At 52.2% G+C, this 18,887-nt stretch overlaps 2 protein-coding genes across 3 annotated transcripts; both read left to right on the top strand.

Moving 5' to 3' along the window:
* Nucleotides 1-1,445: 1,445 nt before the first annotated feature.
* CCNL2 (cyclin L2) lies at nucleotides 1,446-9,879 on the top strand. 2 transcript variants are annotated; one of them, XM_066374788.1, is made up of 11 exons: nucleotides 1,472-1,866; nucleotides 2,266-2,340; nucleotides 2,602-2,711; nucleotides 3,649-3,769; nucleotides 4,708-4,772; nucleotides 7,238-7,337; nucleotides 7,535-7,639; nucleotides 7,737-7,878; nucleotides 8,351-8,462; nucleotides 8,537-8,629; nucleotides 8,747-9,879. In XM_066374788.1, exons 1-11 carry the CDS (start codon nucleotides 1,567-1,569, stop codon nucleotides 9,099-9,101), a joined length of 1,578 nt encoding a protein of 525 aa, XP_066230885.1. In that variant the 5' UTR covers nucleotides 1,472-1,566; the 3' UTR covers nucleotides 9,102-9,879. The 2 variants fall into 2 exon arrangements, with proteins under 2 accessions (XP_066230886.1, XP_066230885.1); XM_066374789.1 differs by lacking the exons at nucleotides 7,238-7,337; nucleotides 7,535-7,639; nucleotides 7,737-7,878; ... (1 more) ...; nucleotides 8,537-8,629; nucleotides 8,747-9,879 and adding an exon at nucleotides 5,353-5,667 and having other exon boundaries at nucleotides 1,446-1,866.
* Nucleotides 9,880-11,670: 1,791 nt separating this feature from the next.
* Nucleotides 11,671-13,601, top strand: AURKAIP1 (aurora kinase A interacting protein 1). The gene is made up of 4 exons (XM_066371979.1): nucleotides 11,671-11,827; nucleotides 12,225-12,313; nucleotides 12,910-13,355; nucleotides 13,452-13,601. Exons 2-4 carry the CDS (start codon nucleotides 12,262-12,264, stop codon nucleotides 13,551-13,553), a joined length of 600 nt encoding a protein of 199 aa, XP_066228076.1. The 5' UTR covers nucleotides 11,671-11,827; nucleotides 12,225-12,261; the 3' UTR covers nucleotides 13,554-13,601.
* Nucleotides 13,602-18,887: the final 5,286 nt, after the last annotated feature.

The raw sequence follows: 18,887 nt of genomic DNA, 5'->3' as shown, positions 1-18,887 counted from the left end.
ACAGATATCTAATACTGCATCTGCTCCTCTGTTACAGATGTCATAGCAGCACACAGTCAGGTGATTTAAATACCAGCAGAGGTTGGCAGTCACTAACCCAGAGAATACCTGGTATAACCAGTGAGGAAGTGGAGGGTCAGTAGTCAAGAGGGGTTCATAAATGTGTAAATATGTTAAGGGCTCCCACTGTAGGGGGAAGTCCAAGCCCCCTTACCATGGCTCCGGGGGCATTCCAGGCTGGCGATGCCAACTCACAACTCCTGCAGGAACTTAAGCCTTTCCTCATGATCCCATGGGCTTTGTAGAAACAGCAAATTCAGTGTACTCCTCTTCCCTGTGTACTCAACTGATTTTTTTCCTTGTTTAATTTTTCTTTTGGACTATTCTAAAGGCAGTAACTGTGATGCTCTGGTGTTAATATTTGTACCTCAAAACCTGGATTCACTAAGATCTGGAGTAGAATGACCACGCCAGCGGCCACGTATTAATTTAGGCAAACAAGAATGCCCTCTAAATAGATCCTGAGTCTAGAGAGCCCAGAAAACGTCCGAACATAAAAGCAGAAATTCGGATCCAGGACTTACCCTTAAGGTCCCAAGGAGAAAAGCGGAGCTTAGATGGCTCTGTGGTCGCCACACCTGTTTGCTCACCAGCCCTGGAGCTATGGGGGGTCCTCTGGATCCCGAATGAGCCCCAGATATGCCGGACATAAATAAAACATCGTCCAGGTGTTCATTCAGCAAAAATAATTTACTCAGGGGGATAAAGACCAATCCAGAATGTGCAGCGAAGGCCAACCCGGTGGAGGTTTCCGCCCGGAGGAAAATGGGGGAAGTACTTTCGAGAGCGGAAAGAGGAAGTTATGGACAGGGGCAGTCACTGTCGTGGATGTCGGTCCTAGCTCTAAAGCTGTCCCTGCAGGGTTTTCCCGATGACAGAGTGTAAGAGCTCCTCCCACACGCCCTGACTTAGTTAACGTTTATCATAAATGTTGACATCCTCAGACACCTCCAGGAGGCCTCCTCCCAAGTCCTGGTTCCCACTGGTTCGTGAGACCCAATCCAGCAGCGGAAGGACAGCCGCCGATCTCTAAACGCACCCTTCTGGGAGGGGTCGTCCCGCCTAGTCGCACCGCCCGCGGCCCGAACCCTCAGTGCCTGCGGACTTTCCGAAAACCCCTTCGGGAATAGCGAGACCCCCGGTAAGGAGACTTCGGGCTGCAGCGCAGGACTAAAGAGTTCCCAACTCGACGTGAGAAATGTGCACACGCGCCAGGATGGCCCAGGACAGCACCTGCAGGTAATGCTTCCGGGTCGAGGCTCAGACCGCGCCTACCCCGGGCCCCGCGGGGTCCTCTGGGTAACGAGCGCACCCCCGCCCGCACCGAGTTCCGGCGTCGGCTGCCACTTTTACGGGCAGGTCATTTAGCCAATAGTGGCAAGGTGGCGCCTGGCTACCCGCCGTTCGGACCAATGACACGCGGCTGGGCGGGGCGGTCGCAGCAGCAGAAGTTCGCCAGGAGCCGCCCTGCCGGGAAGGAGCCCGAAGAAGAGTCGGCGGCACAAAATGGCGGCGGCGGCAGCGGCTGCTACGGCCGTGGCCGGGGCTCCGGGGTCAGCGGCCCCCGCAGCAGGGGCCGGGACCACGGGCTCGGGGAGCACAGCCCTCGGGTCGCAGGGGGTGCTGATTGGGGACCGGCTGTACTCCGGGGTGCTCATCACCTTGGAGAACTGTCTCCTGCCTGACGACAAGCTCCGCTTCACCCCGTCCATGTCGAGTGGTCTCGACACCGACACGGAGACCGACCTCCGCGTGGTGGGCTGCGAGCTCATCCAGGCGGCCGGCATCCTGCTCCGCCTGCCGCAGGTGAGAGCGCAGCCGCGAACCTCGGGCCGAGGTAACCGCCGCGCCGGGGGAAGTGGCCAGGCCCTTTGTTGGTGGGGTGCCCGCCCGCCCAGCGCCGACCCCCGATCTTGTCCCCGCCCGGGACCTGGGGCCGGGGCCTAGCGCCCACCCCTACCCCGGTTCTTGTCCCAACCCGGGACGCGGGCCTAGCGCCCACCCCGATCCAGGCCTGTCCCCGCCCGGGACCGGGCCCAACGCTTCTCCGCCATCGGTCCGCCACAGGTAGTGAGGGCGGCGAGGCAACGGACGCGAAGACCCCGGAGGACGTGGAAAACGTGTATTTTGACTGTGTTGAGAACCCCAAAATTCCGAACTGTGCGCACTTAAAACAATGGCAACCTTTGTTTTTGTGTTTTACAGGTGGCTATGGCTACTGGGCAGGTGTTGTTCCAGCGGTTCTTTTATACCAAGTCCTTTGTGAAGCATTCCATGGAGGTAAGGGGGTTCTGCCAGCGTTTCTTACCCGCAGGAACGTGTTGGGAGGAAACTTGGGTTTGTTGTTTTGCCGGGTTACTCATAAGAGAGTCCCTGCCTTTTTTCCATTCAGAGCGCTGCACTGGAGGGGTTGGGAAGCCCCTACTTGTGACCCAGGTGACCTCTTCCTCCGGTGCACCTGCTCTTTGCTCTTTATCGCCCTTAAGCTGTTGGAGGCCATCAACACGGAAACATCTGTGTGTTGCAATGCTTACATTTCAGCACGTGTCAATGGCCTGTGTTCACCTGGCCTCCAAAATTGAAGAGGCTCCAAGACGGATACGGGATGTCATGAACGTGTTTCATCGCCTTCGACATCTGAGAGAGAAAAAGTGAGTTTATATCAGATTTGTTAAGAACATCTGTGTTGTTTCTATGGTTATTAAATGACACTCATGTTTTTGAAGCAAAATTCAGGGTGTGCCCAGCATGTCCCCAAAGTCCTGTTGAATGTGGGCAGGGACCATGGTAGGGAGGGCATCCCACAGTGGCTACAGTTTGCTGGCATTGGCTTCCTGGTTTTCCCATGTCAGTCTCTGAAAGCTCCAGAGCTGGGTTCTCCACCTTTGCACTGCTGACATTTCAGGATGGTGGATTCTGTGTTGTGCAGTCTGTCCTGCTCATTGTTGGGTGTTCAGCAAACTCCTTGGCCCTTGCACACTAGATGCAAACAGCTGCTCCTTAGGTTTCAATGGCCAAAACATCTCCAGATGTGGCCCCGTGGCCCCAGGACAGCACAAGTGCCCCGAATTGGGAACTACTCCTCAGACCTTACTCTCCAGACTTTACACTTCTAAAGCTGATGGAGCCAGACCTGTGGTGGCGCAGTGAATAAAGCATCGACTTGCAACACTTAGGGTGTGGTTGGATACCCTGGGCTTGCCTGGTGAAGGCACATGTGGGAGTTGATACTTCTGTGGCATACCCCCTCACTCTCCTCTCTAAGATGAAGAAACAAAAAAAAATTTTTTTTAAGTAAAAATGAAACTGATGGAAGTCCTGTGGAGAATACAGCCTGGCTGTTCGATGGTTGTGCTTCCTTTGGTTCTTTGGATTTTCATTCATCCGTACCCTTGTGCCTTTAGCCAGAGTGCAGTTGGTACATGTGCAGTGAGGTCCAGTTAGTGTTGGGGTTGGATGAAGATTTGGAAGGAAATGAACTTGTTTGCCACATCTGTTTTGTGGTGTTTACAGTAGATTTTCGTTGTTTTAGGGTAATTGGGATTTGAAAGTTTGTTTTATTTGATCTGCCATGCTATGTCTTTGTAGGAAACCTGTGCCTCTAGTGTTGGATCAAGATTATGTTAATTTAAAGAACCAAATTATAAAAGCGGAAAGACGAGTTCTCAAAGAGCTGGGTTTCTGTGTCCATGTGAAGCACCCTCACAAGGTGGGTATGAGGCCCCATTGCCCCGTGAGCCCACCAAGTCACTTGTTCCATTCACAACAAGATATAAAACTCTGAAGAGGATTAAATATGTCCCCAACTTGGTTTTCCAGTTTATATCTATAGCCTGAAAATACTCTTTACTCATTAGGTTTGTTGTGTTATGTTAATTTTAGTAATGTGTTCTTAAGAGTTTTGGTAGTGGAATCTTATAAGTTTGAGCTTTCAAAGATAGTGATGAACTTAAAAAAAAAATGTATGCCAGTTTACATTTTTCTCTGTCAAGAGTTTACTTCTAAAGTTGCTTTAGTTACGGCCTCATTTCCTCTTATGGGGGATTTGGAAGAATTCGGAATCCTTTTATTTGGAAAAGAAGCAGTTTTGCAGCTAGTGTTAGTTGAGGAGTGTGGCTACTGTACAATGCCCTGTGTTCCTTCTGTATTATACTCACACACAAATCTTGTTTCAAAAACAGATTGATGTTTGTGTCTTTGCTTTTATCCCCTTTTTATTGATGGGTTTCTTGATATTCTCTCTTTTGCTTATATGACTTTCTGGCATTAACCCAGAGTCTCAGTAAATTACTCGTAGGTGTGAGAACTTTTCTTCATTTGCGGCAGTGTTTTCACACTGTTTGTGTAAGTTGGAGACTGGGTACAGAGTTGTGTAGGGCGGGTTGATTTCACGGGTGAACACATGTGATAAACAAGACCTTCTCCATGGGTGCAGCGTGGGCCTCGTGCTTTCCTGCGGCCCGGCTGTGAAGGCAGGGTGCAGGCACATCAGCACAAACCCTCCACCTGAGCTGTGCACCGGGCGTGTGACCAGGAGCCACGCTGGAATCCAGCATGAGGCTCTTATTTGCTGCATGGATGCCCTCAAGATCTGAGTTCTGGGTTCCCAGGGTTCTTGGTAATAACTGCCTGACCCGTATCTTCCAGATAATCGTTATGTACCTTCAGGTGTTAGAGTGTGAGCGTAACCAACACCTGGTCCAGACTTCATGGTGAGTTGACCTTCCTTGTTTTATGAGACCAGCAAGGGCAGTGCAGGAATATGTTTATTTGAGGCACTTGGGCAGTGGGTAGTCGGTCCCATGACTTGGCTGTGGGCTGGATTTGTCTATGCCCAGTGTTCCTGCAGTGTAAATTCCAACCAGCCTCCCAAATAACAGGCACTAGTGTAACGGTAAGGTGGCCCACATTCCTTCTCGTCCCTGGAGCAGTCAGTGGGCTTACTGTGGGGGCGTTGACTGAGCACCCCGGGATCTTTCCCATGGATGCCAGCATGGACTTAGTGGTCCTGTATATCCTGTGAAGTTGCTCCTAGTTGTGTCTGCTAAAGAGAATCCTGTGGGAGAAAGGGGGAGGGTTGTAAAGTTTGTCTACAATTCTGGGGAGTGGTTTTAATGCATATGTTAGAAATGAAGCCTGAAGTAACAGTTCAGTGCTGGGTGCTTTGTAGAATTTTCCCACAAAGTAAAGTCTATATGGGTCATATTTTTGCTGCCTGAATTGTCTGGTGCTATGCTATGTCTAATAGAGAACCTATTTTGACTTTTCTTTTCTGTACTCTTTCAATCAAAGGGTAGCCTCTGAGGGTAAGTGACTAAGACTTCTCCTCTACTGTCCAAGCGCTTCGGTGCAGGGACAGCGGCCGTCTGCAGCCACTCCCGTGCAGGCTCTCCACCGAAGGCTGGCTCTAGATGGTGGTATGCTCACGATAGTCTAGTGCTGGCCGACTGCTGCTGTGGTGCTCACGGTTGTGCTTCTTGTTAACCTCTGTCGTGCGTTGGTAACTGTATTGATTAGACTTGATAACTGTCTTGACTTGAATTTTGCCTTTTAAAATTGCTGTACCTACCTGTGCAATAAAGATGCAATACCTTTCTTTGAAAAATATTCTATGGAAAGCTGTAAGAATTGGCTGATGGGAGTTGAAATTTCAGTATGAGATTATGGCATTGTTTCTGGAAGTTCTAAAGTTGCTCCTTTCAGCAGCTAAGTTTTGACACACATTAGTAAAAAAGGTTTGCATCTTTAAATTATTCCATGGACACTTTATATTGTAATATTTCAAATATAGCAGTAAGTTTAAATATATGTTTTGAGGACTTTGTTTTGTTTTTAGAACTTAAAAGTTAATGTATTAATGTTTTTATCACTATTTGAGTACTTAACATTTTTTATTAGAACCAAAGTTCTTGATGGTTATGTTTATAAAATGTTTGAACTGTTCACTTACAATGCTCTGGTCTGTGTGGCCGTGGTGCCAACACACAGGCTTCTCTTGATCACCCCTCGATGGCCTGGAGCAAGAGCTTCCAGAGCTGGGTGCTGCTAGTCAGCACGGGTAGCTTTATCATTGAAAAATTTCGGAGTGGGTTTGTATGTCACCTTCTCCAGGGTTTAGGAGCAAGGATACCAGGATGGGGGTGTGTGTATGTGGGGTGGGGTGTGTATCAGTCAGAGCACAGAATGATTTGGTTTACTGTGGATGCAGCCTGACTAAGGCTTGCCATACTGGACTATGTTGGGAGCAGTGAATCTATCCCCTGTTCAGTTTTCTCATGGGATCAATTCTTGTATGCAATATTGATAATGTTTAACAACATGAGGTCTGAATTTGGTCTGTTAAATCTTAGAGCAATATATATGAGAGGAAATGTTACATGTAGCCATTTTAAAACCTTTTAAATTAAAAATGCAAATGTTTTGTATTTTTCTGTTTTTTAAATTATGGTAAAGTTTATAAATGTATTGATTGTGGTGAAGCCTGTAGTGTTTCTTTGCTTTTGTCTGATTTTATGAATGTTCATTTTAAGACTCCTTGTTGAAATGGGACAATTTGGAAACAGGTCTTTGATAAGCCTGAGAAGAGGACTGCCCTCTGGGCACTGAGCCCTCCTCAGCGTGATGTTCCCATGCTCCCAGGCGTTTCCCCCTTTCCGAGCGGACTTCTTTGAGGATGAAGAGCGGCCGGGCTGTGGACACTTGAAGGAAGAGGAATGCAAGAGGATGGCTTGTCTCAGAAAAGCCTCACGGCTTCGTGCTCAGCAGTCCATTGAGTTTGCATGTTTCTCTGCACTATGGATTCCGAGCGTTTAGATTTCTTTAATCAAGTACTTTCTCACCCCTACAGTAGCCGTTTTCTTTCTGAGGCATTGTGCTTTGCATGAGAGCAGGCCAAAGTTGAGAGGGAAAAGTAAAGTTAAAGTTGGTTCTCTTTCATAGCAACACGGATTGTCTGACATTCAGCCAGCCTAAAAAAATTTTGCCAACAATATCCCCATTTTTCTGTCCTGTCCAGAAAAAGTAGTTAGAACTTTTTTCCCTGAACTCAGGAGTCACAGGACTGTGTAGCTCCAGTCCTAGCAGTAGATTCCTTAGAGGAGCAATGACCTCTGTAGATAACGCAGACGGGTGTCCTGGGTTGCCATGGTGTTGCAGTTCTTCCTGTTTTTGGTTTCAGGAATTACATGAATGACAGCCTCCGCACGGACGTGTTTGTGAGGTTCCAGCCTGAGAGCATCGCCTGTGCCTGCATTTATCTCGCCGCCCGGACACTGGAGGTCAGTGCTGCTCCACGGCGGATTCCAGTCCGACCCTTTCTCCAGCCTCCAGTACATGTTCACGTAGTGTTCTTCGAACTATGCTCACTGGTGCCAATAAGAAGCCTATTTCTTAGTGACCAGCAGCCATGTTTTTATTGTACTAAGAACCTTTTTGGCCATGAGGAAAGGCTCACTAGTGGCATTTGTGTTTGCAGATTCCATTGCCCAATCGTCCCCATTGGTTTCTTTTGTTTGGAGCAACTGAAGAAGAAATTCAAGAAATCTGTTTAAAAATCCTGCAGCTTTATACTCGGAAAAAGGTTCTCCTGTGTTTTTGTTTTGTGTGTGTGTGTAACATATAATTTGTGTTTGACTAGAAGCCTTTGGTTCTGAACAGATGGATTTTGATTTTTATAGGTCGATCTGACACAACTGGAAAATGAGGTGGAAAAGAGAAAGCACGCCATTGAAGAGGCAAAGGCGCAAGCCAAGGGCTTGCTGCCAGGGGGTACCCAGGCCCTGGATGGCACTGCGGGATTCTCACCTGCTCCCAAGCCCAGTAAGTCGTTCTGCTCTCTGCAGGACAACCCTCCTTCCTCCAAACTTGTCTGGGTACCACAGGCACCAGAGCCTACAGCAAACTCTTGGTGCTCTTTGAAATGGAATGGGACTCCTAAAGGAGTTAGCTTTCATCATTGTTTAATTTTTATTAGCAAGGGCTATGGACAGGCTTTTCAAATGCTTTTGTTTGCCCAGCCTACCCAGTTGTATAGATCTAGAGCAGTAGATCTGTGTTGTCGGACCCTAGAGTTAGCGTGACACTTTTTCCCAGCTCCTGAGGGAAGTTGCGCCAGACAGGTGGCCCTCTGCATCTCTCTGGTGCATGTTTAGATGCCAGGTCCCAGGCTGGGAGCAGGAAGTTAGGATTGGCATGTGTCTCCATAAGTCCTATGGAAGTGCTGTTTTGCTCTGTTTAACCTCTTTGTAAGCTTTCTGATGGTTGAGTATTAACTTCTTGTATGTGGTTCTAGCGGAATCTCCCAAAGAAGGTAAAGGGAACAAGGCTTCCCCACTCTCTGTGAAGAACACCAAGAGGAAAGCAGAGGGCGTGAAGAAAGCCAAGGCTGACAGCCCTGTGAATGGGTGAGTGCCTGAGTGCCCAGAGGCCGTGGGGGTCGGTGGAGCTCGGGTTTGTAACTGCTACCGCTTGTTCTCAGCTTGCCAAAGGGACGAGGCAGTCGAAGTCGAAGTGGGAGCCGTGAGCAGAGCTACTCAAGGTCCCCATCGAGATCCGCTTCTCCTAAGAGGAGGTGTGTGCCCTGGGGGCCTGTGCCTCGTGGGAGGGCATTTTCCCCAGGGTGCAGAGGTGATGTGGCCACCCCTCGGGTGTTGGGGCCGTTGGTCACCCGCTTGGTGGTGTTTCATAGGAAAAGTGACAGTGGCTCAACGTCTGGTGGGTCCAAGTCCCAGAGCCGCTCACGGAGCCGGAGTGACTCACCACCAAGACAGGCACACCGCGGCGCTCCCTACAAGGGCTCCAAGGTGAGGAGCTACCGGAAGTCCAAGGACTGCAAGTATTCCGCCCAGAAGCCACACAAGTCTCGGAGCCGGAGCTCCTCCCGCTCTCGAAGCCGTTCACGGGAACGAGCAGATCATTCTGGAAAGTACAAGAAAAAAAGTCATTACTATAGAGATCAGCGACGGGAGCGTTCGCGGTCTTATGAACGAACAGGCCATCGCTATGAGCGGGACCACCCTGGGCACAGCAGGCATCGGAGGTGAGGTGCGGGGGTCCCGGAGGGCTGCCCTTACCCTGCACACCTCTGGCCTGTGACGCAACTCTTTATAAGTGGTTGTTGGCTCTGGACCTTGTGATGAATTTGGAGATGGAATCGAGAGGCTGGCAAGGTGCCCTTCAGGCTGGCCTGGGCATGGTGCACACTGGTCCTGGCACAGGGCCCACCCTGGCTGTAGCTCTGCGGTAGTGAGCTGCAGAAGTAGATAAGACACATCCTGGTGGTGTGGATTGGTGCTAACGACAGGCTGTCTTCATTATACTGATACTCAATTACGTTCAACCAAGAAAATGACTAAGAACCTTTGCCTATATTAGGTTGTACTTATGTACATATTTTTCAGTGTTTCACAATGAGAAAATGGCCTTAATAGCCCTGTATTCTCTATCCACATTATAAATAAACGTGTTTAAAACAAGTTAAAGCTATATATGAGAACTCAGAATTTGAATTCTGTCAGCTTAACACTTGTGTAGAGAATTCTGATTTTTAAAATGTGAAGGTATTGATATCTGTGTTGAAAGTCGTATATTTTTATCTGCGATGCTGAGTGCAGGTCACCAGCTCCTAAATAGAGGTTTCCTATATATGCATTTTATGTGGTTAAATAAACACAATTCTCTCTACTCAGGATATTTGGAACATTAAAGAATTTGTAGTTTGTCCTTCTGCTTGCTTGTTACTGCACACAGCCCGCAGCACCCGTTCTAGTGGTGTGTTCGCGCTGCCGTCTCTGATCTCATTAAAGTTGTGTTTTGTATTGAGCTGCTGTGCGCCTTCTCTTCTGTCAAAGGCTTATAGGGGCCTCAGCTGTCTGCATGTTTGAAAAGCTGCTTTCTGTGGACAAAGTAGGGAAGGTTTGAAAAGTACAAATAGGCCTGAGCAGGCAGTGGTACAGTGGATAGAGCATCAGACTGGGGTGTATAGGACCCAGGTTCGAAACCCCGAGGTTGCCAGCTTGAGTGCGGGCTCTTCCAGCTTGAGCGTTAGGTCTCTGAGTTTGGGATCATAGACATGACCCCATTGTTGCTGGCTTGAGCCCAAAGTCACTGACTTGAGCAAGGGGTCACTCTGCTGTGCTCCCCCCCTCCAGTAGAGGCACATATGAGAAAGCAATTAATGAACAACTAAGGTGCCGCAATAAAGAATTGATGCTTCTCATCTCTTTCCCTTCCTGTCTGTCCATCCCTATCTGTCCATATCTTTCTCTCTCTCAAAAAAAGAAAAAGTACAAATAGGCTAACCAGGCACTGGCGAGGTGAATAGAGCATAGGCCTGATGCTACGGACCTAGGTTCGAAACTGAAGGCCCTGGCTTCAGCCTAGAGGTCACTGGCTTGAGCAAGAGGTCACTAGATAAGCTGGACCCCCCCCCCCCCCACATCAAGGCACACATAAGAAGGCAATCAATGGACAACTAAGATGCTGCCACCTATGAATTGGTGCTTCTCATCTCTCCTTTCCTCTGTCCCTGTCTCGCACTTAAAAAAAACAAAAAGCAAATAGCTTGCACCTGAGGGACACTGGTTTGTAACCCGTGGTGTGTTGGGAACAAGGCACTGGGAGCATCACCCCTGCCACTGTTCCCCTCAGGGTTAGTGGCCAAGTGAATGGGACAGGTAGCGGTGCAGGTCAGAAGGGTAGGTCTGGTGCTGTTTTCCAGTCCTGAGTGGGCTGTGAGGAGTGAGGGCTGTTAGGGCCTGTCATATGCCCTGTGTTGGCTTTCCCCAGACTAGCACTTCTGTGCAGGTCTGGATATGACTTTCCTGATGCCAGGGGGCCTGGAGAAAGGCATATGGAAGTCATACAGCCAAGGAGGACTATGGAAGTGACACGGTCAGCACCAGGTGGTGTGCTCTTTATGACCAAATCATAAAAGCTTGGGATGCCCTGCGGTTGGCGAGGGGGCTGACAGGCATGTTCACAGACCTTCCTACTTGAGCAGTCCTCTGGAAGGGAGCATGCAGCGTCATCCTGTGACCTCATTTGGATATCGCGGCCTGAAGCCTGGGGTGTCTGCCCTCCGCATGGGCGTGTACAGCTCATGGCTTAGCTATATTGGGGCCTGGGGATGACCAGGCTTGGCACATACTGTTAAGACTCGCTGACAGAGCCACCAACGGGACTCCACAGAGTACCGGCATCGCCAAGCAAAAGGGCGGCGCCCCTGGTGCCCGAGCTGCGGGAGCGGAGCCCAGGCTGGGCCGCCCTCGCCTTTCCACCACCTTCACGTCCTGAATGCGGGGAAGAGTCGCGGGAGGCCGCACCCTGCAAGTCCAGTAGCTCTGGGTCTTTCGCCTCCAGCCTCAGGGGGCGCAGCATTCCAGCCACTTCCGGCGCCGTGCGAACACTTCCGTCGCTAGGATCACGTTTCTTTCGCAGTCACGAAACGCTACTTCCGCCTGCCTTTCTGGACTACCTTTCCCGCTGCGAACTCGAACAGCGCAGGCGCAGAAGGTGTCCCTTGGGATTGTGGGAGACGTAGTCTTCTCCGTAAGGGCCGGGGAGAGCTGGGGGCGTGGCGGAAGTGGGGGCGGGTCCTCTGGGCGGAAACCGTGGCTTTCTGGGCCCGGTGGGGCCTGAGCCAACGCGGAGTCGGGTTTCGTAGGGACGCCAGGGGGCGTTTCACGTCGGAATTTGCCGGGAGGCCACGTTCGGGGCTGGAGACTGGTTTAGGAAGGGACCGGAAGTGTCCGAGAGCGGCGGTGGAATGGTCAGTTTTAGTCCCTGGGTCCAGCCTGGAGAGAGAGGGTGGTTGGGCGCCCGCGGCGTGCGGGCTCCAGGGACCAGAGCCCAGCCGCGGCCTTGGGGCGCTCCTCCTCGCCTTCCGGGCGTTCGAGCGTCGACTCCGACCCGCGTGGAGGTTGCCTCGGGGTGAAGTTGGGGCCCAGGCAGGGTCGGTGACCTGCCCACGTTCACGCATGGATTGGCAGGGGCGGGGTTTATCCCCGCATCTGGTCGTTGGAGGGAGGAAGCGGTGTTTGAAGTAACGTCCTCGGGGCGGGAGAGGGCGAGACGGTGACGGGATGCACGGTCGGGGCGGGACTGCAGTACCCAGTCCTGCCTGCCTGGCCGCTCCTGCGTGACCTCCGCGTGCACCTGTGTTCCAGCTCCGTCAACGCCCGGGCCCTCCGCCACCCACGGACTATGTTCCTGCTGCGCCTGACCTCTCAGCTGCTCAAGGCTGCTCCCAGGCCAGGTAAGAAGTCCCGTGGGGTGGATGGGCGGGATACACAACGGGGTTAGGAATGGGTGCCTCACCAGCTGGAGGCCAGAGCCTGCCCACACCAACTGCCCTGTTCACATCCAAGCATCTCAAGCAAGAAGTCTGCCCCCCCCCCCCAACATCAACGAGTGTGCAGGTCCTCCCAGTCTGCGATGGAGATCTTGTGTGTGTGTGTGTGTGTGTGTGACAGAGACAGAAAGAGGGACAGATAGACAGGAAGGAAGAGAGATGAGAAGCATCAATTTTTCGTTGTGACACCTTAATTGTTCATTGATTGCTTTCTCATATGTGCCTTGAATGGGGGTGGCTATAGTAGACTGAGTGACCCCTTGCTCAAGCCAGCAACCTTGGGCTCAAGCTGGTGAGCCTTGCTCAAACCAGATGAGCCCGCGCTCAACTGGTGACCTCAGGGTTTCGAACCTGGGTCCTCCACATCTCAGTCCGACGCTCTATCCAGTGCACCACTGCCTAGTTAGGCTGCAATGGAGGTCTTGCCCATCAGCTCCACGTGACCATGCTTAGGTCTATGGTAGCCCTATGGATGGTAACTACCCCCGTGTTTCCTGCAGGACTCTGGCGGCCCTGGTCTATCTCAGGAGTGCTGGGCAGCCATGTTTACAGGCCTGGCTACAGCACACAGCCAACAGGCTCCAGTGGGGTTGCCATCCTCCCGGGCAAGGGGGTCCAGCTGGAGCTTGAGGAGATACTGGTCCCCAGGAAGATGTCCATCAGCCCCCTGGAGAGCTGGCTGGCCGCCCAGTACCTCCTGCCCAGACGGGATGCTGGGACCCCAGAGACTATGGCTCCAGCCCAGCTCTATGAGTGTCCCCCTAGCCAGGTGGGGGAAGGTGCTGAGCAGGGGGACAAGGGGGTCCAGGATATACCCCAGATGCAGTGCAAAAATGTGCTGAAGATCCGCCGGCGGAAGATGAACCATCATAAGTACCGCAAACTGGTCAAGAGGACCCGGTTCCTGCGGAGGAAGGTCCGGGAAGGACGCCTGAAACGGAAGCAGGTACATGCGGGCTCTGGACCCAGGGTGGAGTAAGGTGGCCAAGAGTGCATGACCGTGCCACAGACCAGTCAGCAGTCCCTCCCTCTGCCCTCACAGATCAAGTTCGAGAGAGACCTGCGGCGCATCTGGCTGAAGGCAGGCCTGAAGGAAGCCCCTGTGGGCTGGCAGACCCCGAAGATCTATCTGAAAGCCAAATGAGTATAGACTGCTGCCAACCCCCATTGTAATAAATGTTCACAGAGCTCAGATGTTCCCATGGGCCTGGACCTTCTTCTGCCTGGCATGAGCTGCCTTGGGATTGAGACTGACACCAACTTCTGGTGTCAGACAAGTCACAAAGGCTCTGGGTAGCAGACTGGCGGTCCTTTACCCCAAGCTAGCTCTTGTCCTGGTGCCAAGCCTGCAGGAACGACAGTCTATGAGTGTATGCCGTGGGAATAGCTGTGAACAGAAGCCCAGCCCTGCCTTTAGTGTGGTTACAGTCTACCAGGGGAAGCAGTCTCAATTGTCACACAGATGGCAGGGGCTACAGATAACCCTAGGGGTCAGAGAACACCCATGCTTAGATATGTGAGTGTGTGTGTGGGGGGGAGGGTTCAGGGAGGGCCTCACGGGAGAATGGGGAGGGAGGCAGGTAAGGCCCTGGTGCCCCGGAGATAACGGACGGTGCCCTGCAGATCCTAATGACCTGAACCTTATGTGAGCGTCTGAGCCACTCTGCTCAGCTAGGGCTGGGCTGTGGGCACCTCTGGCTGGCTATGGGCTCCTTGTCCTTTACCACTCCCTGCGGCCTGAATGGGGGTAGCCTAGAGGGTGTGCTCTGGCAGGTTCAGGGTTGGGGTGGGCCGAGGAAGTTGCCATGTGTGGAACTGTAAAAGTTCTGGATCCTTGGCGTGAGCCTGTGGCCCCTGGTAACTCCAGATTCCTTCTGGGTAGGGAGGAGGAATGCATTATCCCTAATAGTGGGGTCCTGGAGGGGCCTTGTGCTTCTGTGTGGGCCTGGGGGCAGGGGCTGGGCTGAGGTAGGGAAGGCTGGTTCCCACCCTCAGCACTGGCTCTGCTCCCTGACATCGTGAGTGAAAGGGAAGGAGCCAGTGCATCCTTCCCGAGCTGTCCCGTGTTCCCCCACCCTTGAAGGGCCATGCCACTTCCCGTGGGGCTGTTGGGCCTTCTATAGCCCTGTCACAGGAGTGTGTGCAGAGCCTGGGTTTGAGTTCCCTGTGGAGAAGGCAGATCTTGGGGAGGCTTGAGCACAGGTTTCCCCGTGGTTTGCCTGGAACAGAGCAGATCATGCCGTGGCAACTAACGTAACTTCACGGGGTCAGGCAGGCCCCTGCCTGTGTGTGCTAGGTGGGCAGGCAGGCTTCTGACCGTTGGGCCCGTCAGGGGACAGAGGCGCTGGTAGGGCCTGCACTCACCAGCTGTGTCTGCTGGACAGGGAAAAAGATGCAGCTGGCCATACACGACCTGGAGAGGTCTTGGGGCCATTCAGGGCGCAAGCCTGCTTCTGCTGGTGGCCGCCAGGGGGCAGCAGTCAGGCTCCTGGGGTCTGGGCTGAGGATGGAGTTCCCTGCTGGCTCCGTTGCCTAAGGGGACCCAGGGCACCTCTGGAAGGCCCCCAGTTCTGGAAGGGGTCAAGGACATCCTCCCTACGACTTGGTTTCTTTAATTGTGGGTGGCATGGGGGTTCCAGGGCCAGGGCCTCAGTGGCGGAGCCACCCTGGGGTGGAGTGGACCATTCCCTGCTGTTGCCAAGTCTGGTCTCAGCTCTGCAACAGGGCTTCTGCAGTGTAGCCGCCCCTTGGCTCACCCCACCCTTCCTGGGGTAGTGGGAGGAGAAATGTGGTCCTTGGTTAGAGCATTGGAGACAAGGCTTCCGTCAGGATCTGGGCTGTGCAGCTGGCAAGCCTGCACAGAACCAGGACCTGGGGGCTGGCAGAGCACCACAGGGCCCGTCTACTCTAGCCTCCTTCATCCTGGGCTGGGCACCAGCTGGGGGGCCTGCTGGAGGTGGGTGGCCTGTGGCCTCCAGGGCACCTGGCAACATCTAGAGACATCTTGGTTGTCACAGTGGGGGTTGTGCTGACAACAGTGGTTGGAGGTCAGGGATGTGCTAAATGTCCTACTGTCTGCAGGGCAGCCCCTCAGCTCTCTTAGAATAATTAGCCCCAAGCATCATAGTCAAGACCCCTGGTCCAGATTCCACTGATCCTGTCAAGGTAGCTCCAGGGTCTTCCCAGCCCCCTCTTCCTCTGCAGGGCCTGGACTGTGGCAGCCCTCTCTCCCTGCCCCTACTGGGTGGCGTGTACACAGCTTGTGCTGCCTGTGGCTTGGATGCCTTTGGGCCTGGACCACAAACACAGGAGGGAATTCTGGGTTTTATTTTTATCTGCAGCTCCTCCCAGGCTGCAAGAGGCTGCCCCTCTTCTCTTCCCTGTGAAGCCTCCAAGCTGTGGAAAGTGCAGCGCCTTCTCCCTGTTGTCTCCTCTGCCCTGGCCCTGGGCACCCCCTGAATCAGAGTACAGAGGTGGGTGGGGTGAGTCAGTGGGCTATAGTTGCTTCACTTTATTGTTCACTGATTGCTTCTCACATGTGCCTTGACTGGGGGCATCAACCTGAGCCAGTGACTCTGCTCAAGCCAGCAACCTTGGGATCATGTTGATGATCTTGCTCTCAAGCCAGGGACCCTATGCTCAAATTGGCAGCCTCAGGGTTTCAAACCTGGGACCTCAGTGTTTCAGGTTGATGCCCTATCGGCCTATCCCCTGAGCCACCATCGGTTAGGCTCAGTTGATATATATTCTTTAATATTTTAAGACTTTTATTCATTTTAGAGAGAGAAGAAGAGAAAGGGTGAGGATCAGGAAGCATCAACTCCCATAGGTGCTTTGATCAGGCAAGCCCAGGGTTTTGAACCAGCAACCTCAGCATTCCAGGTTGAGACTTTATCCACTGTGCCACTGCAGGTCAGGCCTCAGGTGATATTTTTAATCAAGATGAATCTTTGGCCTGACCAGGCGGTGGTGCAGTGGATGGAGCATCGGACTGGGATACTGAGGACCCAGGTTCAAGACCCCAAGCTCACCAGCTTGAGCGCGGGCTCATCTGGTTTGAGCAAAAAGCTCACCAGCTTGTACCCAAGGTTGCTGGCTTGAGCAGGGGGTTACTCAGTCTGCTGTAGCCCCACGGTCAAGGCACATATGAGAAAGGAATCAATGAACAACTAAAGTGCCACAACAAAAAACTGATGATTGATGCTTCTCATCTCTGCGTTTCTGTCTGTCTGTCCCTGTTTATCCCTCTCTCTGACTGTCGCTCTGTATCTGTAAAAAAAAAAAAAAAAAAAAAAAAAAAAAAGATGAATCCTTGGACAAATCAGATTGGTTTCATACTTGTGATTTAAAACAGCTGTGTATCTTTTCCAGACTTCAGACTTTATGAAGGTGTGAAAGATAATGTGACTTGATATTATAGCTTCTGGAAGAATTAGGCATTTTCTTATTCAACGCTTAAACTTTCCTAAATTTTCTAACCTCGTTTTTATGAGTCAGGTAAGTTATTTTTCTTCCAGAAAAATATTTTCAGGTCTTTTCAATGTTAAGATATATGTTTAACTATATTAGATTAAAAAACAGCTTTCATAAAGGATGTGTTCTTGTAAACCTCAGACAATTCTCTGAGTTATCTGCCTTTCATTATTTTGTTTGTCTCTAGCCTCCTGTGTGTCATCAGTAAAAATGTCACCATTTCCCCTTTACTGTACACAAGCCCCTTGGCTATGTGGTTTTGCTGTTCCTCCATCGAAAGCCAGGGTCTGTGTCCCCTCCCTTGATCTGAGTTGTGACCTGCTCTGACCAATAGCATGTGGTGCAATGCTGCTGACCTCAGGCCTTGTAGGGCTGGCAGTGTCCACCCGTGGCAGGAGGAAGCCTGGCCCAGATCGCTGAGCGAGGAGCTCATGCAGAGGGTTAGGGCCATGTGGGCAGAGTGAGGGCCCCATGGACTGAGCAGACCCAGCTGATGACCACGCTGAGGCCCAGCTGCCAGGGTAAAGCTGTCTGGACCCAGCCACCCCTGCCATTCCCAGGTGGAGCACGGACAAGCTGGCCTGTCAAGCCCTAGCTGGACCTCTGTCTGACCCACAAGGTGAAAGGTGACCTGACCGGTGCTCTGCTGTGCATGAGGGGCTGGAATGCTGCATGCCACATTCCTGCTGCAACTGCTGAAGTAATATGGAACTCTGCAAGGAAGAATTCTGTGTATTTACTCAATCGTTTCTGTTAGGATGGACTCCTGGGTAGCTAGCTACTGCTTCATTTGATACATCATAGCCCCTGGAAGCTCTGTCAAGTGGCTCCTGTGCCCATTGGACACATCCCGTCTTTATTTATTTTTTTCCTGAAGTGAGAAGTGGGGAGGCAGAGAGACAGACTCCCGCATGCGCCCGACCAGGATCCACCTGGCATGCCCACCAGGGGACGATGCTCTTCCCATCTGGGGCATTGCTCCATTGCAACTGGAGCCATTTTAGTGTCTGAGGCAGAGGCCATGGAGCCATCCTCAGCACCCAGGCCAACTTTACTCCAATGGAGCCTTGGCTGTGGGAGGGGAAGAGAGAGACAGAGAGAAAGGAGAGGGCGAAGGGTAGAGAAGCAGATGGGCGCTTCTCCTGTGTAACCTAACTGGGAATTGAACCTGGGACTTCCATACGCCTGGCCAACACTTGACTGCTGAGCCAACCGGCCAGGGCATGCCCCATCATTTTGTTAGCACTTCCTTCCATGTTGGGTCAGCAGGTTCTGCGGCTTGACCTTGTATATCCTCCTTCTCCCCACCCCAAGTCCCAAACAAGCCATCTCCCCATCTGGGTGCGGAGTGTGATCGTTGCCTCTGCATCTTCTCAGACAACAAAGCTAGAAAGTAATTTTGGTTACCCACGTGCACACACGTGTCTGTAACCATTTCCACAAGTAGCCATTTGTATTTATGCTTTAACTCTTGGTCTGGCAAGAGGGCTGCACAGGCCACAGGAAGGTTCTGTGAACAGTGTCTCTTTTCAACTGACCCACTGAATTCAAGAGCAAGTAGTGAAGCACCTTATATCCCTGAAAAGCCAATAAGTCCCAGGAAAACCCAGAATTCTCTAGGAAGCAATGCAAGATATTCACTGGGCCTATCCCGAGAAGCACTGGGACGGCGGGATCGGTGCACCATTGCACCCAGGGCCTCCTGTCCCGTCTGCTGCAGGAGAGACATCACAGGCTCCGAGGGTTGCTTAGCACCCTCCCCAGGAAGCCCTTGGTTGGCACCAGCTGGGGTTGGTCTGCAGGTGCCGGAAAAGCACTGGGCAGCCCCCGGGGGCCAGTGCAGGGGTTGTTTTCCATGTTGACAGGGCTGCGGGAAGATTACTGTGGCCAGGCCAAGGCACGGGAATGGCGAGGGACTGTGCCATGGGCATGATACCTCTGACACAGCAGCCACAGGTGAACCCCTTCTTCCTGCCCCACCACCCACCCTCAGCTGGCAGAGCTA

Source organism: Saccopteryx leptura, chromosome 3, assembly GCF_036850995.1.
Source record: "Saccopteryx leptura isolate mSacLep1 chromosome 3, mSacLep1_pri_phased_curated, whole genome shotgun sequence".
Classification (NCBI taxonomy): Eukaryota; Metazoa; Chordata; class Mammalia; order Chiroptera; family Emballonuridae; genus Saccopteryx; species Saccopteryx leptura.
The sequence above is the reverse complement of the archived record's forward strand: the minus strand, read 5'-3'. Positions and strand labels throughout refer to the sequence as shown.